Source organism: Carassius gibelio, chromosome B16 (assembly GCF_023724105.1).
Source record: "Carassius gibelio isolate Cgi1373 ecotype wild population from Czech Republic chromosome B16, carGib1.2-hapl.c, whole genome shotgun sequence".
NCBI classification, from domain to species: domain Eukaryota; kingdom Metazoa; phylum Chordata; class Actinopteri; order Cypriniformes; family Cyprinidae; genus Carassius; species Carassius gibelio.
In genome coordinates, this window is record NC_068411.1 from 13,182,892 (window position 1) to 13,206,670 (window position 23,779).

At 37.7% G+C, this 23,779-nt stretch overlaps 1 protein-coding gene across 1 annotated transcript; it reads left to right on the plus strand.

Annotated features, from left to right (window-relative positions):
- Nucleotides 1-561: 561 nt before the first annotated feature.
- ahr1a (aryl hydrocarbon receptor 1a) lies at nt 562-20,099 on the plus strand. Its single transcript, XM_052578709.1, has 10 exons — nt 562-1,067; nt 2,602-2,789; nt 8,508-8,596; nt 8,708-8,797; nt 10,756-10,879; nt 11,636-11,766; nt 14,549-14,751; nt 14,867-14,976; nt 16,084-16,225; nt 16,870-20,099. Exons 1-10 carry the CDS (start codon nt 1,012-1,014, stop codon nt 18,173-18,175), a joined length of 2,439 nt encoding a protein of 812 aa, XP_052434669.1. The 5' UTR covers nt 562-1,011; the 3' UTR covers nt 18,176-20,099.
- Nucleotides 20,100-23,779: the final 3,680 nt, after the last annotated feature.

The following is a 23,779-nucleotide window of genomic DNA, read 5'->3' on the forward strand; positions in this document are numbered from 1 at the left end:
TGTCACTGCTTTCTCTCTAGAGAATAACAGTCTAATCCACCGCAGTTCTGTTGTTGTAAGGTAGGCTAATAATTTCTGCAACATCTGCGGTTAAAAAAGTGTAAACAACGAGGCTGAACCCAGAAAGCGAATGAACTCAAGTACTGGAGTCAGTCTCGTCAATTAAACGTGTCACGTGGTGCACGTAAGATGGGGAAGAAAGATGCCTCTCTAAAGAACAGTGTGTGTATTTACATTTAAATATAGGCTAACTTTGTAAGTTCAGAATGTGCAGAATAATGTATACATTATATATACATATACATACAGGTAGATAGATAGTTAATTGGTAAATACAGTATCTTAAACCCACATCTAACAGGGCATTACTGAATAACCCCATGAAGCATCATATTTAAAAGTAATAAAACTACTTACATGCAACTTGGGTCTATTTTAGTTTGGTTTATATGTTTTGGGCAGTTTAGATAAAGTAGGTCACTGCCTCAGGACAGAAAGGGAATAGGTGGTTGGCAGGTGGTTAGTGGGTGGGTGAGGGAGGGAGGGGCTCTCTGTCATAACATTGCTCTGTCGTTTATTGACTGAGTTGGAGCAACGCTGTAAAACTAAGTTAGCCAGGACTAGTGCTAGGATGTTAGTATTAGTGTATATGACAGCTAACTACAAGAACATTCCGGAGAGCAAAATGTGCTTTTGGTTGAGTGGCAGCTGAGCTTTAGAAAGTTAGACGAAACTTAGCTAACGTTAGTTTGACAGATAGCTTGTCAGTTTAGCTTAGTCATTACAGGGAGGTGTTTTTACCTCTCTCATGTCAACCACTGGGCTTTAACTGTGGACTAACGCAGGTGAATGCTTCAGATTTAAATAGCACTGCCGGGTAATGGTTAGTTTGTAAGCGCAGTAGCCTATATTTGAGCAAAAAGTTAACCTCTAACCCAAGGTAGATTAACGTTAGCCTGCTAGCACAGAGTGAAACCACTGACTAACCACGAATCTGTTTCTGTGGGAGTTATGAGCACCAGCAATATTTATGCAAGTCGCAAACGGAGGAAACCTGTCCAGAAAAGGTATTAAATCATTGTTTTACTAAGGCCATCCTTAGATGCTTAGTTTGACTTATGTATTCAGTTTACAGTACTGTCAGTTAACGTTAGCCTGGTTATCTAGAGACCTAACAATATAAAGCAGACGAATGACCTTCGTTGCGTAGTGCATTTTTATTAATAGTTATATTGTACTCTATAAGTGAAAGGATGGTATATCTGCACTTTCTTCGATATCCAGTCAGGCTCTTTAGGAAAGCTTAGCTTAGACGTCGTGTTTGTGCGTGAGCGTGTTTCGACTTCTGTCAAGTTATTTGCATCTGCCACGTGACAAACTAACTAAACATGTCTAAACATACCAAATGTATCTTTGGCTGCAATGTAATGATGTCCTAATTCGGATTGGAATTGAATAATAAAAATAACAATTTAATTCCGCTCAAATTAGTCCAACATGAAAAAATACTATAGTAACTTATAGTAAATACTGTAGTGATTTTGAACCATACTATAGTGAAATGTATTATATTGTATATATTATAGTATTTACAATACCTTTAATGAATGCTACATCATACTAGTGTTCACTATAGTGGACTGATACACTGGAATAAATACTATAGTATAATTAAGTTTTAATACAGTAAACTGTAGTGTATTGTAGTATAATATAAAATATAAACTTAATACAGTACTGGGTAAAGTAATTTGTTTATATTACTGTAGTTGTTATAATACCACATCAGCTTTAGAATTACCACAACAAAGTCCTTCACTATAGTATGGTTTAAAAACACTATAGTATTTACTATAAATTACTATAGTATTTTTCATGTGGTTAAGACGTGCAAAATTACACATTACAGCTTGTATAAAGATATAGGTGTTTAACATTATTTTATATTCATATTTTATTTTTTATTTTTTTTACCAAACCTGTTTGTGAGAATTACGAATAAATAAATAAAAACCACAATGGGCAACAGGGTTGTGAATGAAGTATTAACTACAAAATCTTTTCAAAGTTGGTTGTTGACAGGTGTTTAAATGTATTTTTTATTCAATTTGGGCCATAAATACAGTCTGAATTAGAGTTGGGGAACTCTGACCATTGAGATCCACTTTCCTGCTAATTTTAAATCCGCCGCTTATCAAATACACCTGAATAAGTTAATTTAGGTCTTCAGGATCACTAAAAAGGTAAAGACAGGTGAGTTTGATCAGGATTGGAGCTAAACTCTGCATGAAGGTGGTTGTCGAAGGTTAGAGGTTGCCCGCAAATAGTCTGAAAACTTGACTGTGTTATGTCAAATAAAACTAAACTAACTAAGACTCAATACTTACTTTGCTATCAGTTGTAGGTGTGGTTTTTATCTGATTGTTTGACAGTACTTAGTACTCACTATGTGAATGATAATAATAATAAAAAAATCTCTTTTTAATGTAATGTAAACACACTCCTGGGAAATGGAAAACTTTCTAAAATTCTTAAACTGACAGGTTGGCTGTCCTGTCACATGAAAATGGCAGAAAATCTTAATATATTCTCCTTTTTTAGTGGGCAGCAGTCTCCTCCGGAATGTGTCAAATCAAATCCTTCCAAACGACATCGAGACCGGCTGAATGGAGAGTTGGACGGGTTGGCCAGCCAGCTTCCTTTCCCGCAGGAAGTTATATCCAAGCTGGACAAGCTCACCATACTGAGGCTAAGTGTGAGCTACCTGCGGGCCAAAAGTCACTTCAATGGTAATGCATGATTAACAGAAGTTGCCGTTGTTTCTCCCCTGTGACTGATTAAAATGAATAAATCATTTTAACTAAGTAGTTAGAAAACCAGCCCCTAATTCTAAAGAACCTCAATATGTGCATGTTTGTTTCCTTATATGAGTGTCTGCCACATCTCGAGGCTGTTTACGGTATATTTCCCTCTCAGTGGTAATAAAAGTGATTCTTTTCAAATAACAGGATGCCACTGGGGTGCGTGAGATCCTGTGGAAAGTAAAATATAATTTTGTAAACATATGCATAACTTTTCGGTGGACGTCTGGTGAGAAGTGCAACAATAGCAATTTATTTCAAAGAGCAAAAAATTCAATTTTGACAAATTTCACTTGATAATCACCCCGAGGCTTGTTCAGTAATACTGGAATATGTTGTTGAAATCATTATCATAAGAAGTTTAACTGGCTTTAGGCAACATGCTTTTGCCCTCAATGTTAAGATATGGAAGTAGGACGGAGCAGTGCATGCAAGCAGTTCCTCCTTTTGTTTGCGATTAGACTGAGTGCTTCTCACAGGACATCCCAATCCCTCAGCAGTTTTATCTCACGATGACCCATATTTGTATAACACAAGGAATATGCAAAAGAAATTGCTTTGTAATGTTATAATAATAGAAAAAGTCGGCTGGATGGTTCTTTGTTCTGTTGAAATGGATGTTTTTTTTTCCTCCTGCAGCTGGCCAAAAGATTTAAAGTGTGTATGAATGAATCACAAAATTCAAGGCACTCTTGGTACTTTAGAGATTATAAAGTGCTAAAGAGTTACAGTTATAACCGTTCCAGTTATTTAAACTGGTATTGTTATAATGAGATGAGGGGGCATCAGTATTGCGATTACCTATTGGATAGTGTTAAAGAGTCTGGTCAAAATACACAAGAAACAAATAGCAGCAGAAATCTTTTGCCAGCATATATTGAATCTCTACACAAATACAAAACACACAAAATCCTGTCACATAAAAAAAAGTCCAATAGATATGGTAAATGTCCAAAATAAAGTGTGGTTATAAAAGTTGGAACTGTCCAGCAAAGATACGGAGAGAAGAAACCATTGTTATAGGAACAGCCAATGTTATAAAGTCTTATATTTTGAAGGATAGATTGATGAAATGACTAAATTAAATATATGTCCTTGTTGGGGTAAGCCAGGAGTCTTTGAAAAAAGTCCTTGGGCAGTTGCAATACTGCACCAAACTCAAAAGTTCTTCACTCCACATGGTAGCATAAGTTTGCATGTTAAACAAAATACTTTACAAAAGAAAACAACTCATTAACTTTCAAACAAACTCACCAAACACACACAACCCACGAAACATTCGAATAAGTGACTTTCCCCAAACAACCCCTCTCAATTTCCACACGATAACAAATGATAAAAAAGTATGTCATGGTTGAGCAGCAAAACAATGTTTCTCAAACCAGGGGTCTGTTTCATAAAACAAGTTTACCAAATAAGCCAGGCTTATTTCAGTTAGTCTGATTTATTTTCACTTGATTTGGTTTCATAAAGCAAAATTACTACAGCTCAAGTTCAGTCACTCTTATTTCCCAGCAACTTGTACTGGGAAACTAACCTGATCCGGAGCAGGATAACTGTCATTGCGTTCCATCTGTTTAGTGCGCAGCAGCGCTCGTTCACTCACGTAACGCTCGCCCCAGCAGACACACGCCACTGTCCACTGTGCGTCAGATGTCATGTCACATAATGGTAAAACTGCCTCTCCCTCGCCCACTCCTGACAGCAAAATGGATATATTTGCATTTGCATGACTTTCTAAAATTTACAAATGGAAAATATACCTGTGACGTGTCAGTTATTCCACTGAGGAAGACACAATGTCTCAAATGCATTAAACGGCACAAATATTTGCTGTTTGCCTTTGTGGATCGATTTAATCCATGATCGACATTAAAGTTGGGGTAAGTGATTTTTCAAAAACGCTTTAGAAAACTAATCCGGGCCGAGTAGCAAAACAAACTTGTAGTGCATCAGCAGTAAGGGGTGTATCTACTCATGATGTGGAGGATAGAGCATTTAGTGCAGTGGACGGACATTAGCCAAGCCGAGCGACCGAAATGGTGGATCGAAAAAAATATGTGGAACAAGTAAGGACCCATGTAAATATCAGCTCAGCTTTCCAGCGCTGTGATAGTTAAGCGAATTAACAGATAATTCGTGTTTTCATAATGTTATAACATTGTGTATATTAATTCTGAAGTTTTCATTTTAAAACAAATTTTAATTTAGAAAATAATTCCAGCTATTAATGCAATTCAAAAACCCAGGAGTAGTATTGCATAAACAATACTAATATTTTAAGTAAATATTAAATGAATATATTAATTAAAAAAGTTTGATCAGTAAGATGTTTTAATGTTTTTAAAAGAATTCCATATGCTCAGTCTGAATTTATTTTATAAATACAGTACTTTTTTTCTTTTTGGAAACATGACCTTTTCAGGACACTTCATGACACGCTTAAAAAAAAAACCACATAGTTCACCCAAAAATAAAAAATTATGTCATTAATAACTCGCCCTCATGTCGTTCCAAACCCCTTACCTTTCTGGACATGGACAGTATACTGTACACACAGTTTCAATGAAGGGACTGAGAGTTCTCGGACTAAATCTAAAATATCTTAAACTGTGTTCCGAAGATAAACGGAGGTCTTACGGGTTTGGAACGACATGAGGGTGAGTTATTAATGACATCATTTAGATTTTTGGGTGAAATATCCCTTTAAAAAATAAAATTAAAATATTTAGGCCTCTCAGGACAGGCTTACAGGGATGGACAACCTCCAGGGTGGTACCATCCGGGACCCATGGCGGATCAGGCAGACTAGGAGGCCATGGCAGCACAGGGAGCTTGGGAGCCATGGCGGATCAGGCAGTTCAGGAATCCATGGTAAAGCAGACAGTTCAGGAGGCCATGGAGGAACAGGGAGCTTGGGGAGCCTGGCCACGGCACTCGGCCCGGCCTCCACAGATGTACCCCTACTATCCCCACAAAAAATCCTTGGGGAAATGTCATCTTTAGAGGCCCTCCGTAGGCCTAACTTGGGAACTTGTGCTCTCTCTGGGCTAAATAAACTTGGGGACAGGGTCCCACTCTGGGCTAAACTTGGGAAAATGAGCCCTCACTGGGCTAAACTCGGGGATAGGAGCCCTCCATTGGCTAAACTCTGGGACAGGAGCCCTCCGTGGGCTGGATTCAGTGGTTGGAGCCGACACTGTAGCGAGCTCTGGTACTGGAGTTGACACCTTAGAGATCTGGGATTGGAGCCGACACTGGAGAGGACCCAGGTACTAAACCAACAGCCTCCTCCTCCTTAGATTGCCCTTTAGATTAGGGGTGAAAGGCGTGGTCGGTGGGCTTGACTGAGGAAGAGCTGGTAAGCTAGACTTCGGAGTGGTTGGCGGAGTTGAGAATGCTGCGGCTGACAGGCATGTTCTGGATCAGTGCTGGACACTCTCCAGACACTGGAGGATCCCTTCCCTCCAGCTCAGTCCTGTGGTGTCTGGGAGGTCCATGGGGCGATAACAGTTGTCCCTGATCCAGAACAGAGAGTTGAGCGTGGTGTCTTCCAGCACTGTTTTAGTAGCGATCTTGCAGAATCTCCCATGCATTTCCACAAAGAGGTGATCTCTGCGTTAGGGTGGAAAAACTATTGGCAATATCCATGTTGTGAAAAAAAAATATATATATATATATATGTGTGTATGTGTGTGTGCGTGTGTATATATATATATAACCCAATATAAAATTATGTAGCTAGATAAAGGGAAAATGTTGGTATAGGGCAAGTAGAAATCTGAACTGCTACCCCGATCAGTCCTTTAAACATATCTTTGAAATGTTAATCATTGCGTTGTTTAATAACAGTCCAAAAATAGACTTGGATAGAGTTAAATATCACAGTTTATGTCGTGCATGCATGTATTTCAAACAAAGTTATGCTCTAAAGGGTGCAGTTGTACATCCTTATTGAGATTTATAAAGGCAACTGTCAAAGTTTTGTTAAGCAATAAACTGTCAAGTGAAAAAATGCCCAGAACTGGAATTGAGCAATATGAAATGTATATAAAAGGCCACGAATAGTGGTTGAATGAACTGAGTTTCACACCTACTGAGGTTCTTCCCTCTATCCTGACTAATGCAGAAGTGTGGTGAGGTGGCCAGTATCAAAGGAATTCCATGAGAAACAGGCTAAGCAGGAGTGCTGGCCGTTGTTTGTGCGTTTTGTGTGTAATTACTTCTACTGTCTGGGGGCCAGAGCAGGGGAGGGTCTGGGTTTGCGTGACTAATTGAAACCGACTCGTTGACCTCTTGACTTTGGTGAAAAGTTACGAAACAAAATATTTGATAGTTACTGACTCCAGCAGCAGACTTTGACCTGAGGTGCTGTGTGTGTAGCATGAAAGACCCTGCCAAGGTTTGATGTGAACCAGAGTGTGGGAATCTTTAGGGCCAGACATTGACAGACATTGCATGAGAAGAGTGCAGGAACACCATTTGAGATATGATCTTAATGGTTTACTGGCACACACTTCCAAATCCAGGGGGTTGTTGACACAATGACTATTAGTTGCCTTTTAATCCATTACTGTCATCTAGTAAATCTTGGCAGTGGATAGATTCACTGTTCTCAATATAAATGAGTTTTCCTTGCCAGAATCAGAGTACCTTTGTGTGTTCTTGCCATCGTTAAGAGTTAATGTACAGTTCATATCCTTGAAGAATCTAAGTTCACAATTGATATATTTTATTAATGAATTAGTTTGTCACATAACCAGGTCCCATTTTTTAAAATGCATTTTATTTTTTAATCTATTCAAAAATATATTTATTTGATTTAATAAATAAATAGATTGAATACAGCTCATCTTTGATGTCAGGGTAATATAACTGTCATACAATCATAATCAAGAAACAAAAAACACATTTTAAATGAATAATTTATTTCTCAATAATTTATTTTACTATAAAATAAAGATGTTTTATATCTTCAAAATACTAATGAAAACTTACACTAGCTTGTATTTCAGTTGTAAAGAAAATAATATATATCCTTTTTTGAACTTGATGACATATAGAGTTAAAGATTTTCCTGAAAATAAGTAAAAAAAAAAAAAAAAAAAAAGCCTTTTTCAGAATGATCATGAAATACAACAACATGAATACAAAATGATTGTTTCTAAGTACTTGGCACCTGTGCTTAACTTGATTAATTATTGATTAATTATTATGGGCACTCTTATTTGTTATTGACCCAATGTCTGTGTTTTTACAGATATTGCCTTCTCATTGCCCTTGCATGTCATAACCACTCCATGTGCAAACATATCATATGATGTGTGCCAAGCGCAAGTGTATTGTTAACCAGAGGGCTTTATAATTTGCTTTCAGTTTTTGGTAGTTCAGATACCAAAAGCTCCACATTTCAAGTTGCTGTTGTTGTACATTATTTCAGATTTCCCTCTCACAATCATTATTGATGCAGGAAATTCTTTTTAATACAGGATGTTGTTCTCTTGTTTGATTATGCCTCATCAAGCTTCATATGATATTATTATGAATTGCTATCCATAACTTCCTCATCATGTCTTTGATAAAGAATGATTATTATCTGTTCTAGCTATTGTGCGGAGCCACTTTAATGCTTGTTTGCTGTTGCAGTGACCCTGAACTCAAAGACTTCCAACCAGCTAGCAAATAACACTAAACCACACATTCAGGAGCTGCCAGAGGGAGAATTGTTGCTACAGGTGAGCTCATGTGTCCCGTGAAACCTTAATGTTTGAATCAAACAACACAGAAGAGTCAAAAACAAAACAAAATGGATTTAGAATTATATTTCTATTCTATTTATTTTATAGGCTATAAATGGCTTTGTGTTTGTGGTCACCTCCAATGGCACAATTTTCTACGCTTCCTCCACCATTGAGGACTACTTGGGGTTCCATCAGGTTTGTACTGGTATTGCATATATTGTGCGGGTAAAAGGATCTGCAGCCCAAATGGTTTATGCATTTATTAAATGATTGGCACCTTATATTCGAGAAAGAACAAACAATCTATGTTATGTTCATATGTTAATTTCTTCTCCGTTTAGTGAATGTACTCTTTCAGAAGCATTTAGTGTTCATTACATTAAACATTATGCACTTGATTTAACACATTTTACTTGATGATTCAGTTGTTTTAGTGAAAAACCAGTGAAAAGAGATCTTAACCAGTCTTTTAGATTCCTTGTTGCAGCTTTAGAATTTATTATGTGTGAAATTCCATCGTCTTCCAACAAACATGATTCTAGTGTGAAACATGATGTAGTTGCAGTGCATTTCAGAAACCCTCCACCTTCCCCAGCTCCACCTGTATAGATCTGCTATGGAGTGATTCATGTATGCTATATGGGGGTAATTTCATATGTTACATTTGCAGCAGCAGTATTCCTCACAGCGACATGGATATTTTAGGGGGTAATTTCATATGTTACATTTGCAGCAGCAGTATTCCTCACAGCGACATGGATATTTTAGAAGTAGCAAAGCATGGTACTTGCTCTGCTGCAGCAGCAGCAGATTAGCAGATCAATTACATCAAGATAAAATGTGACCCTGGAGCACAAAACCAGTCTTAAGGTGTCAATTTTTCAAAATAGAGATTTATACATCTAAAAGCTAAATTTATTAGGATCAGACAATATTTAGCCAAGAGACAACTATTTGAAAATCTGTATTCTGAGGGTGCAAAATCAAAATACTGAGAAAATTGCCATTGACGTTGTCCAAATAAATTACTATGCTACAATTATCCATTTACATCCAGTCTTTGTGCTAAGCTAGGCTAGTGGTGGGTGCGTCAAATAACACTTACAGAACGCACAGAAATGAAAAAGGTATGTATGGACTTCTCTAACTCTGGGGGATACTGTGAATAAGCTAAAGTCCCAAAATGTCGGATTGTTCCTTTAACAAATCTGTTGATTAAATGATTCACTCACTAACAGTCAAATGCTTTGTTCCTGAATGATTCAGCCGTTTGATTGAATCGACTGAATCTCATGTCTTACTCATTAACAGTCACTTGCTTTCACCTACTTGTTTTTTTTTATTTCACATTTTGACGATTTTTTTCATGTTTTTAATTATTTCAAATACCAGTATTCAATGTTTTATGTTAAAAATATTTGACCTATTTATGCATCTGTAACTGCAAGTTAAGTGTGTAAATGCATCTAAATGCCACTTCAGATGCAGATTCCAGAAATGTTTTCTTATGTTGGAATGAATATATATATATAAATAGACCAAAAGTTTGTTTTCACCTTCTCATTCAAAGAGTTTTCTTTATTTGTATGACTAAAATTGTAGATTCACACTGAAGTCATCAAAACTATGAATTAACTACTGTGGAATTATATGTGGAATTATATACATAACAAAAAAAGTGTGAAACAACTGAAAATGTCATATTGTAGGTTCTTCAAAGTAGCCACCTTTTGCTTTGATTACTGCTTTGCACACTCTTGGCTTCTCTTGATGAGCTTCAAGAGGTAGTCACCTGAAATGGTCTTCCAACAGTCTTGAAGGAGTTCCCCGAGAGATGCTTAGCACTTGTTGGCCCTTTTGCCTTCTGTCTGCGGTCCAGCTCACCCCTAAACCATCTCGATTGGGTTCAGGTCCGGTGACTGTGGAGGCCAGGTCATCTGGCGCAGCACCCCATCACTCTCCTTCTTGGTCAAATAGCCCTTGATGCCTTCAGTGCAGGCTTTGAGCACATTTAGATAAAAACTGGTTGAAAAAAACCAGGTCTTTTTTTCTGCATTGAGATTCAGATTTCTTAATTCAGTTTGAGTCATTTTCTAACTGTAATGAGCATCTGTGAATCTACTTCGAGTGAAGTCGATGTGATTGTTTTGCAGTCGGATCTCATCCATCAGAGTGTTTATGAGCTCGTTCACACTGAAGACCGGGCTGAGTTTCAGAGGCAGCTTCACTGGGCGCTCAAACCCAGCTGCACCCCAGACACCGGACAGCTAATGCAAGGTAGAAAATAACTAAACATCTCTCCAGACAGACCATGAGCAGACCCGGGCATCGTGCCTGAAAGATTCTGTCCCCATTCTATCAACACAAAGAGTCAAAGAAGATGGATTGCATGTGTCTGCAAACAAAGTTTGACAAAGTTCCATTGTGAGAGACAAAACATCCTAGTCTAGAATTTTCAGGAAATATATATTTTTTTTATTTAACTTGTCATGATGGATTTGAAATATCGTCATTGTTCAGTTTGACAATTTGATAAGAGAGACAATTTTTTTTTTTTTAAAGACTTTATTATTATTATTTTTTTCATCATGAGCCATGTTTTTAACCAATACCCCACTAGATTTCAGAATATATGTGCTCTGAAGATTCAGATCTGTGTGTGTAACAGCCTCTTACGCTCGTGTTCAAAGGCTGTGCCACTTTGCTCTGGTTTCAATCTGGGCTTTTTATTCTCAACCAGGTTGGATCAGTTTTCATTAGAGATCTAACATTTGGCAGTTTGAAAGGCCTGTTATTGTCGGAACTATACACATAGGACAGCTGTTCCAGATAGCGCACACTCTTAGTAATAATCCAGCCATCAGCAAGAACACTACCACCAATGAGTTATATAAATGCTTACACAGCAGGGGCCAAAATCCTGCCACCAGTGCTGTTTTTTTTTTATTTTTATGTTGTTTAATTTTAAACAGTTTTGTATTTAACTACAGTATGCTTTTCTCTGTATTCAAGTTCTGTTTTGTTTTCGTCAAGCTTCTCAGGATGCACCGCTGCCTCAGACATACCACAGTCCAGAGCAGTTGCCACCAGAGAACTCCACCTTTCTGGAGCGAAATTTTGTTTGCCGTTTAAGATGTCTTTTGAACAACTCCTCCGGCTTTCTTGTAAGTTGAAAATGATCATTAATACATTAAAGTGAATAAATACATTAAAATATAGACTTTAAAATTTAGAACATATTATTTTAAGAGATTTTACTGATGAAGAAGGTTGCTTTTAATTTTTTACAGAATTTTTTGAAGTAACCATATTTATGTATATTACCTGAATTCATCACCAGTGCTTGCTTGACTGGAAAAAACATTTAACGCAAACTTTTACATCAAAAATCTATATTTATTACAGTAGCATTATTGCTGGTAGATTTTAAGTGCTGAATGCTCTGACAGTGTGATGGGAGATTTTACAATGGAAAAACAGAAGATTTAATGTAGGATGCCTGTAAACAAATAGGAAAAGGAAAGAATAGATAACACATGCAAGGCTGACATTATTTACAGTACCAGCCGAAGCTTGAAGGAAGTCAAAGTCTAGTCAGAGCTCTCCTGTGAATAAAGTTTAAGAAATCAAAATTATATACAGTAGCATACCATGACAGACTGAAAGCTGAAACTGTCTACAAACACGTCTTTTCATTGAGCTGAATTCATTGCAGAAAGTGTGTGAGAAATTATGAATAATGAGGGATTTTAAAACAGTGTGCACCTCAAAAACCCAGTAATTATGTATTTTTGCTGCAAACAAGCTTGTATTGTGCATCACTTTTTTGAAGAGTACTAATGATAATGAAATAATCTAGAATGAGGGCTGAAATTACTGAAATTATCTTGTGCTTCTACATCCAAAGTAATTACACACACAACAAAAGATACTTTTGTTGGCTTGGTTTGAACTAATATTAAGGTTCTCTGTGATAGTAAGACTGTAATGATGCATCTGTTAAGATAATATCAGTCCTTGTTTGGATAAGTTCATGACTTCCACACAGCTTTTAGTTATGACTCAGCTTGTTGAGAGGTTTCTCAGTTAACTGCCTCTGCTGGATCATTTCTACATGTAGACTTCCTATCTCAAATCCGACTTTTCAAACAACGCAAATAAGATATTTTGAAGAACATTGGTAAGTCAACAGTTGACAGTAGCCATTGACTTCCATAGTACTTTTTTCCATACTATGAAAGTCAGTGGTTTGTAATAACTTAAGGGTGAGTAAATGATGACAGTTTTCATTTTGGGTGAACGATCCTCGTTCTAACATTATAACATGAATTGGAGTGAAACTGTTATACAGTTGAATTTCTCTATACTACCGCTGTCAAATGATTAATCGTGATTAATCACATCCAAAATAAAAGTTTTTGTTTACATAATATATGTGTGTGTACAGTACTGTGTATATTTATAACATATATTTTTTTTAAGTTACATTTAAATTTACAATTTAAATTTATAAATAAATGTATGCATTTAGCACACGTTTTTATCCAAAGCAACTTACAATGCATTCAGGCTAATAATTTTTACCTATCATGTGTCCCGGGGAATCTAACCAATTGCTCTACCAATTGAGCTACAGGAACACATTCATATATTAAATATATTTATATATATAATTTATATGAATATAAATATATTTTCAAAATATATACTGTATGTGTGTGTCTTTATATATACATAATTGATGCAATTAAACATGATTAATTATTTGATTTAGGGATGCCAATTTTTGATAATTTCCATGATCAATCCATCTTTTAAATTAACGATCAATTAATCGATTATAGTTAACTTTAATCGTGCAAAATGCATCTATTGGAGCAGCACGTAGTCTGTGACATGGTATGCAAAACCCACCAAAAAATAAAAATAAAAATGCTTTCTCACCCGAATTAAAGGGGGGTTTAGTTTGAATAAAATGCTAGTAGCAGGATTATAAAATGAATAGATTTGATTATGATTATTTGATAAAATGAAAAGAGTGCGCTGTACGTTTTAAGATCATTTTACTGTGTTAACTTTTTTCCAGCACTGAGACCGCTGGACGCAATGGTTTCGTGATGCTTGTTGTTGTGTTTTAGAACACAGTTGCAATGTATTTAACTGACATTATGGAATTTAAAATAAAATTATCCCGAACATTGGGCGTGTGGCTGTGCTGCACAGTCAGAGAACCACTTCCATCCGCACTGCTGCATCAAAACTGATCAAAACACACTGTTGCTCACATCAAACCTTTTTATTTGAGCATTATGACCAGTACTTAATTTGATCCTGCTGGATCCAGTTCCGGAAAATGTCATATTTAGAATTTTTGCGTCCTGGTACTAGGCCTATTTGTTTAAAAAAAAAAAAACGGCATTTACAGTACATTAGATCGCGACAGTGCATGCGTGCGTGCAGACGAGGATGGAGCGAGCGAGGGTTTGGCTAGATGTATTTGGAGGTTATTGCTCACGTTTTAAATTTAAATCACATTATGAGCTTAATTTGTACATTATGAATGAATGATGATTTGTACAGTAACTTTGTAGATCTTTGTAGAGAAACATACACACTACACACTGACTTAAATTCAAAAAGTGAAAAAGCATAATAGGACCCCTTTAATCATTTTAATAATAAACATGTTAAAAATGTAGTCTTTTATTATACTGAGCTCAAACAACTATTCTTAAATCATAAATTTATATATTGGGTTCAAAGTGAGGTCACTGTCTTGCTTAAACAGAAAGTGATCAAAAGATAGCAGGGCCTTGCGTTATATCACGAGAAGGCCCAGATGGAATTACATTTTCTGTGTAAATTCATGGGTAAAATAAGCTAAATGCTGTGGAATGTATTTACATAGGTTCAAATGTGTTAAATATATGGCTTGTATTCTTTTAGGCCATAAACTTTCAGGGGCGTTTGAAGTTCTTGAATGGGCAGAATGAGAGGACAGCAGATGGAAAAGCTGTCCCTCCTCAGTTGGCTCTGTTTGCCCTGGCCTGCCCTCTGCAGCCGCCTTCCATACTGGAGATCTGCACCAAGAGCTGCTTTTTCAAAACCAAGCATAAGCTGGATTTCACGCCCACCGCGTGTGATGCAAAGTAAGACGTTTACGCTCCTATAAATACGTGTGATCAAACTCCTGGAATTATTGATTGTTTGTTCACCATCAGTATCTCTCACATTCAAAGTCATGTGTTTTTTGTTTCTCCACAGAGGGAAGATTGTTCTGGGCTACACGGAGGAAGAGCTGTGTTACCGCGGCTCAGGCTATCAATTCATCCACGCAGCTGACATGCTCCACTGCGCCGACAACCACATACGGAGTAAGACTCCCTAAAATCAATGTGGATGAAGAAAATACACTCACCTCACTCGCACCCATCATGGGGTTTCAACATCGCTTGTTTTAGAGAGTAGAGGTCTAACTGTTGTGGAAATAATTGTATTGCTTCTAAAGGGACCATTCTAGCCTGGTAATACCAAACTCTGCTACTTTGCTTTGCTTTGTAGACAGAATCTGTAAAGGCATAATTGACAAGCGTTTACTTTCTCTTGAGGGGTCACTTATCTGAAGTTTAAAATCATCAGTGTACCCGTGAGCCAATCACATAACGTTTGGTTATGACGTGTGCTATGCACCGGCTCAGCCGCCTCGAACTTCTACAGTAAGCACAGGTATGCTGCGAAAAAAACAAAACATCGAGTTAGTTTTGCTGCCTCTTTAACCTGATCCTCCGTGAGAGTAACCAAGGGGGACACAATCACAATTATCGCCTTGGATTTTGGGCTCCCCAGTTTCTCACTGCATGATAAATTAAACTTTTCCCAAAACTTGTCGGGAGTAGGGCCACAACATCACCTCCATTCAAAATTGAAACAAACACTCTTCTTGTTCGGGCTTCAGTAGGCAAATGCAGTGAATATTTTCCACAACAGAGCGAACAGCATCCCATGTCTCCATATCCGCAGTTGTTTTCGATTTCCCTAAGTTAAACTGCAATCTTAAATTTGACGCTTATGCTTAGCTTAGTGTCTACGTCACTGCTCTCAGCCCGCCCTCTGTTTGGTGTTTAGTTGGTGATTAGTGTTCCTGGTGATTAGTGTTCCTGTAGCTCAAGTGGTAGAGCATTGCTTTAGCAAGCGCAAGGTTGGGTGTTCGAATACCAGGGAACACATGTTAGGAGAAAATTGTTAGCTTGAATGCAATGTAAGTAGCTTTTAAAGCGTCTGCTAAATGCATACATTTTAAATTTAAATGTAAAATGAAAAATCATGTTGTTCCAAAACTTTTAAGATATTCAAAACACAAATGACCTAAGATTGTTTTTGTATTCTCTCAACACATTTGTCGCTTCATTAAAGTCCACGCAACTCTAATTTTCACAGTTGCTGATTTTTCAAATGAGCTGAATAATTTCTCTCCCCTGCAGTGATGAGGACGGGTGATAGTGGGTTGACTGTGTTCAGACTGTTGACGAAACAGAACATCTGGGTTTGGGTTCAATCCAACGCCAGACTTGTCTACAAAAATGGGCAACCAGATTGCATCATCGCCTCACAGAGAGTCATCACGTATGCCTTTATTTGTGTCTTTCTTTTGTCTTTCATGTTGAACAACCTGTGAATGTTTTCTTTGTTGTCTTATTATAAGACAATATTCATAGTAAAAATGTAATTACAGGTACTTTTTTATATAATATAATAATTAGGGTGTTGTATTAAAATTGTATTAACTTAAAGTCCGTATTAAATAAAAACTCCCCCTAATTATTTGCTAAATGTATATTATTGATTAATCTGATTAATCCATGCATATAATATTTGTAATTTTTACATTTGCAGTGAGACTGAAGTAGTGACAGATCTTTTCTTCCGACATACATTTGAGGATAATAGATCATGGAAAAAAGGGGAAAAAGAGGGGGGGGGGGGTGGGGGCGGGACTTAATTCTTATACTGGACTTCTCCAATCATAGCCTGCTTAAACAACCCCCCCCCCCCCCCCTTTTTAGACCAAATTCACATTCATATCCATTTCACTTTTTACTCCCCTCACTTTGCAATTTTCAGAGATCATAATATTTGTATATTAATTGTGATTGGTCTGTATACTTATATCTGTTTGAATGATGAATTGAATCTATAGTCAGAAGAGGCAAACAAATACATTTTTCTTAGGTCTTGTGCTTTATATTGAGTCGTTTTGTCTTCTGTAGGAACGAGGAGGGTGAGGAGAACCTGAGAAAGCGTGCTATGATGCTTCCTTTCAGCTTCACTACAGGAGAAGCAGTTCTCTATGACATGAACCTGGCCAGATCTCAGAGTAACACCATACCTTCTGATACCACTGCTCTGGATGACAGTAACCAAGCCAGATCCACTGGAACTGTAGACCCCGACTCCCTGCTGGGCTCCATGCTGAAGCAGGACAAGTCGATTTATGTGTGTCCCGCAGATGAGCACTCTGTATCAGTACAGGGTTTAGAGAATGAGGATCTTGGTGGGATCTTCTCCAGTAACTGTCAAGAAAGTGCCCTTTCACTCTCTGAAAGCTCTCTTTTCAAACAAGAGCGAGTCGTTAACTCTGGAGGAGACGACAGCTGTGAGATACTGAACTTCATGGGGAGTTTAGGGATCGGACCAGAAGATCTGAAGTTCCTTCAGGATGAACTGTTCCTCAGGATTGACTTCGGTGGTCAGAATGATGTGGCAGACCTCACAGATGGCATCTTCTCTTATGTACAACACTCTCTCAGGACGGAGACAGACTGTATAATGTCTGATGGTGACAGTCTGAAGGAACTCGTCGGGAAGCCTATGCAGACCTTCACACCTCCACAGCGAGCATCTGCATTAATCTTACAGGATTCATGCGATCCTCCCACATTAGAACCTCAGGAACAGCAGATGACTTCTAGAACAGAACCTCTTGAACAAAGGACACAACATTTCACACCAATACAACCTCAGAGTGAACCGCAGACCATGCCAGAGCTACACCAACACATAACGTCTCAACCAACAGGAATCACACAATGCGAAGCTTCACACATAACAACCCAAAAACACCAAGCTCAGATGATAAACCAACAGTCTCAGTGCTCATACCTTCCACCGCTCCATCTGCTGGAGTGTAAAACACTCAAAAATACTCCGATTTGTGGGAGCCTCACTGAAGTTCTGGTCAGCGCCGCTCAGCAGGTTCCTCCTCTCTTCCAGCCAGAGCTCCAGCAGCCTGGATGCTTTTACCTGGAGTCGCCCCTTCTGGATCTGAAGCACAATTACAGGAACCATCTGAGCACGTTGTCCTTCAGCTGCGCCCCGCAGCACTCTTCACCTTATATCACTGCAGGTGACACAGGTATGAGCGAGTTCACTGCTCAGGACCTTGAGGTGCTGCTCAGTGGCCTGGACGCTGATGTGGAGAGGAACAGGCACTCAGGACAATACAGAGGAGTGGGTGTCAGATCAAGTCTGGATCAACAAGATTACACAGGCCAGATAAGAACCAACCAAATGTGAGGCTCACCAACCTTCACTCTTAAACATAAAGATTCTTCATTGCCACCGGTGGTTCCATGGAGAACCTTTAACATCAATGGAAGCTTTCCATTTAGTTGTGACTGATCAGCTGACAATCCTAAAGAAATAGAGCAGAAAAAACACTTGGTGGAACTTCATTCATACCCATCTGAGGTTGGGATGCTCTGGGCTGGAATGATCAGTGGCTGTGGTCATACAAACCAATGATGCCTGAGCCAGAAAAGAGCACCAGCGGAGTACAGGATGAGGAGGAGGAAGCAGAAACTGGGGTGAAGGAAAGGCTGAAAATGGACAAAGTAAGGCACAAGTGTCCTGTGGCTCAGTATGACGTCTAAGATGAATGGAGAACCAGTCTGTTTGTATCAGTTAGAAACTAGAAATCATTCATCAGTGGCTTCCCTCTTATATGAACAGTGCTGTCACAGTACTTTGATAAATCTCTCATTAAATGTCTCTCATGAGATGTTGCAAATCTATTGGCCTGTCAAAAGCATGTCCCAAAGCAATATATACAGTGTGCACTAACTGTAAAAAGCCAAACAAGCTGTTTTTTTTCTCAAATATGCAGCAACATTGATAAAGTTGTACAATATAGCTATCTAATCTGCAGCTCTTCTCATGTTAGCTTGTTTACTCTGTAAAATTAAGTCAAAGGCCAAATATTGTATTGTGTATGATTAATTTGGGAGATTTACTCAACGCTGTGACTTCCTGTCAGCAGTATTTTCAGTTGTGCTGAAGATTTTTCAACTTTTTTTTATTTTTTATTGCCTTTAATTTTTGAATAATTGAAATCATCAAGGATTTTTTTCTTAGTATAGCATTACCGATGGGTGATGTGAGTAATCGGGAAACTGTGTGGGTCGCCATAGACTGGCATTTGTATAGTAATTTATCATTTTCTGATCATTTATTCTTTGAGGGAAGCTATTGAAGACAATCAGACATATGTAGCACTTATGAACCGCTGTTTCACGGGAGACACAGACTTAGACCAAACTGTAAATCAAAGAATGATTGGCTTTCTACAAAGTTGCTGTATTCATAAAGCGCTATTGTTAAACAAGCAGTTGAGGTATTTTGATAGATGACCAAACCTGAAAGACCAAGACTTGGAAAATTATGAATTCTTATGAAAAAAGGGGTCAGTGAGATTTTTTTTAAGACTAAAATATAAATCGTTTTAAAATGTTGCTTGTTCCCATGATTCCAATGTTGAATTTTCAGTGGTCATTACTCAGAAATCATTCTAATATTCTGTATTTTTTGCTCAAAATACATTTCTAATTGTTATTAATCTTGAAAAGATTTTTGGTCAGCATTCTTTGAACATATAGTTCAAATAAACTGCATTTTGCTTGGAATAGAAATCTCTCATTACTTTGTAAATGTCTTGACTGTCACTTTTTTAGTTCTGTCTGTCTATATGTACTGGCTATTCACTTTTGTTTTGTTTTTCTTGACCAAAAGAAGAAGAAATAACCTCTTAAACCCAGAACTTGAGATTTCACTCATTTAGTTTAACTAAGGTAATCCACAGTCAAACACTCGTGTGGAAGGACAGAACTGTCCTTTACGAAAAGAACACAAGTTCATTGCCCTTTTCTTAGAAAGACCTCTATGTGCCTCGCAAAAAATCTTTATATAACGACTAGTTCAAATAAATCTTTTACAAAGCATCTGTGTGGCTGATTGGATCGCATCAGCTTCTCTGACCAACTTGAATGAGTATGAATGTGGCATCCTGGAAAGATTTGGAAATTTTTAAGATCATGCAATTAAGTTTCCTGTTGTGTGTCCCTTCTCTGATGGTGCGATCCCGCTATCTGCTGGTTGAAAAAGTATTTACAACGTTGATGATTTGGTGGGTTAGTTAGTGAAAAATAAAATCCAAATGTGTTTATATGGTTGAATATCTAAGATCTATGATTTAGAGTATCAAGGCTTTCCTTAATGTGATATATTTATATGTATTAAGTACAATGTTTGTTGTTAATGTTACTTGTAGGTTTGGTGTTTCATGAATTAATTTATTATTGTTTGACTCTTTTAAATTATGCAGTACACCTATTTAGCTTCAAGGTATGTTCTAGCATCTAGAAACCGACTTGCAAAACTTTTCTTTCTACTTGAAAATTATTTTAAGCCAATGTCTATTCATGAATGACAGGTTAATGGTCTGTCAAAGCAGCTGAGACTGCGGCTGACTAATGTGATGGATATTTCAATATATATAAAGTACAAATAAAAGAAGGAAGGTTTTGTCAGTTAGGGTTATGTTTAGTTTTACAGCTAATGGTGTCATTGTTTAGGGGACCGGCCAACGTAGAGCAGGATAATCCCTATGGATTGGGCTCTGTAAGCCCCATAAGACCCCGCTAACACCAGATGGAATTTGCCTTCAGCAGGGCTTGAGGTTCCCACAAATTGAATTAGTAGACGGCCAGCACAGGGAGGGTAAAAGGAGGCCAGAGGACACTCTTTCCTGTTCGAGACCCGCTGACCTCTGAACTTTATACTTCCTGTCAGGTTTATGCTTCATTGTGGTGGTGAACGTGTGGTCACCATCATCGGTGTCTTTCTCTGCCTAAAACAAAAGGGTCTTGCTTCGACTACGTACACAGCATAGCTCTTCTGCATTGTCTTTTTATACAGCCATGCCATTTTACTTGGCTCATTATAGTTATCAGAGTTTATTTATTCAATATTTAAATTCAAAGTGGTTAACGAACAAAGTTAATCTAAAATTGACCTATTTTTTATATATATATAATTTATAAAACATAAATCTTACTGTGTCCAAATATTTATTGACTTACAGTTTAAGATGCATCCCAGGATATTGCATATATATATATATATATATATATATATATATATATATATATATATATATATATATAATGGAATTCCTATGCTTATGTAATTCTTATGCTTACATTGGTTGTTTTATAGTTTTGAGAACTTTACTATCATTTTAAAATGTGGAAAACAGTATAAATATAGTTGAGTCCACACTGCATATTCAATATTTGTGCAATAAAGAAGGCTATTCACATTTATTTATTGTGAGCAAATTAATATTGTCTCAGCAGTGCGGTTTAAGACAGATCTGAGAAAGGATGGGGACTCTGGGTCAAGGGCTCAGCTTGGCTTTTGGGAGACTCCCAGGCCGTCAGCATGAGGAATAGCAAACAGCTGGTTAGAGGAGATCACACACACACACACAGTGGTCCTCCAGCTGCTTGACATGGAAGAAATGAGGAGAAGAAAGGATACCAAGAAGAGGAGGACGGGAAGTCTGATGAGGAAAGGACACATGGTTCAAACAACACCTTGCACGGAGGAGCACTGGGCTTCCAATTTGCTCCTAACAAGCATTCAGGCAGCATGACGTGGAACGTGACATCTCGCTGGAGAAGCTCGGGAGAAGGGTGACCCTCTTCTGCAGCCGGCGGTAGTTGGACAGAAGCTGTAAAGCACGCGGAGACAGAGAGGAATGCGTTTGAAGTGACATGTAAAAATGTGAAGCGTCGGACAGCTGTGGATTTATGACGATGACAAATCTGTACATAATCGGTGCTAATCGCATCCCACCCCAACCTCAGGAGGGATGAAAGCGTCCCTGTCCTACTGCGTTCCCAACACACATCAGTGACAGACGGTGAAGGAGTGAGAAAGACCTTGGTGTTATGGGCCATAACTGATCACTCATGTCTTTAAAGTCAAACTCACTCTAGACTCTGAAATAGACCTGAAGTTTTACTGCCTAGGGTTCAGTTATTGCGATCTGAACAGTAGGTGGCAGTCTTCCTCTTCCTAAAATTGTAGTGAAAGCCAATGAACTTCTGTGCAGAATGAATTTCCCACTAAATCATAAGCAGACATAATAAACATTAAGTTCAGCCAATATACTGTGACTCCAAAAGTGATTTGGACCCAGAAATCAACATGACTGAATGAAACGGTATTAAATAACACGATTTTCCATAGTTATAATTTTACATATTTTACTATGGAAGTCAATGGCCATATATATATATATATATATATATATATATATATATATATATATATATATATAGGCTAAACGATGACAGAATTAATTTTTTTGGGTCAACTGTCTCTTTAATTGTAAAAACACACACACACACACACACACAAACAAATAGAAAAAACGTTTTTTTTTTCATTTTAAATAATAATGGGGGATTGTAATTCATGCAGAGATAGATACTGCAGATAAATAAATAAATTAACTTATTTTGCCTTCTTCCAAAACTATTATTCGTTGGATGAACTGATTCACTAGAATGAATGAGACTTTCATTGAGTTAATTTGTAATACTTCCATGAGTTATATCTACATTCAAAACACCTTCGGTAGACACTGTAGGCCATTTGAGGAGAATAATATGTGAATGTACTGCTATCATGATATCATTTCAGTTTATCAGATACATTTAATATAAGACTAATTCACAAGTGTCTCTTGGAGTGGGATTCTGTTATGTTATTTGTGTCATCAGTCAATTATTGAAATGTATTATTTGTCAACATGCATAAATTTACACAGAATTTCATTTAACATTTTATATCAGTGACACCTTTCATACATAAAATAAACATTATATCAGATGTATTTTACATATTCTGCAAAAAAAAATTGTTTCAGGGGGTCTTCTGACCTCCATAGTGCGGAAAGAAGTTGCTAAAAAAGAGCTGCACATACTTTCAAGAAACAATCCAAAAGACGACCAGCTAAGCCTTTCTCTCCTCCTTTGCCTCGTGTTCCAGTATGTTTTTTTTTTGGGCCGCAGCTAGGGGACGTTCCCAGACACAATACAGAGCCAGGATAAACACCCCTGTGGCAGCCGTACACCTGCACAAACCGGCTCTCTCCCCCTCATACTGCAGCACAATAAACTACGTCATCCATCACAGAGAAACTCCCTACTGCATCTCTTCATCCTCAGACAAAAGCAGGGAGAGAAGATGCTAGGGGAAATGTGTAGATGGATCCTGGGGGACTTAGGATTTTTGGTTAATGCGCAAGGCCTGCAAACAAATGTGGCAATGGATTTACAGTGGTAGCAGAGGGAAACTCTCAGCCTGAGAAAATGTAGTGTCGTGTTGACACGCAGTGCTCCTGGCTGGAGAGACCAGCGCTTGAGGTTACACACCAGAATAAATCTAACGCAGACATTAACTGGACACCTGTACGAGATGCACAAGGCCAGAAATTCAGTCGAGCGAGGCGGTAAGAACGTAAAACATGTTTTGGAAAGAAGAACAGAGAACAGTTGCAAATTGGAGAAGCGAGCTCAAAAAAAAAAAAAAACACCACTCTATAATTTCACGAAAATAACTCAACCATATGCTGTTATTTTGAGGTCACTGCATGCAATAAACTCAGGACACTGTGATGATCTAAGCATGAATCTCTTGTGTATTTAAATACATTAACCTGCTTATCATGTGTGACTAAACAGGGAGCAACTAAAAATAGTGCCGCTTCTAATTTAACACAGTTTTACCATTAGCTGTTTTCCATTTTCTCTCATAGATATGCACACATAGAAA

Excerpts from the sequence above, each read along its gene's own strand:
- ahr1a (XM_052578709.1), top strand. The coding sequence starts at position 1,012 with ATGAGCACCAGCAATATTTATGCAAGTCGCAAACGGAGGAAACCTGTC. Across the intron at positions 2,790-8,507 it reads GGCCAAAAGTCACTTCAATG|TGACCCTGAACTCAAAGACT; the intron begins GTAATGCATGAT and ends TTGCTGTTGCAG. Across the intron at positions 11,767-14,548 it reads ACAACTCCTCCGGCTTTCTT|GCCATAAACTTTCAGGGGCG; the intron begins GTAAGTTGAAAA and ends GTATTCTTTTAG.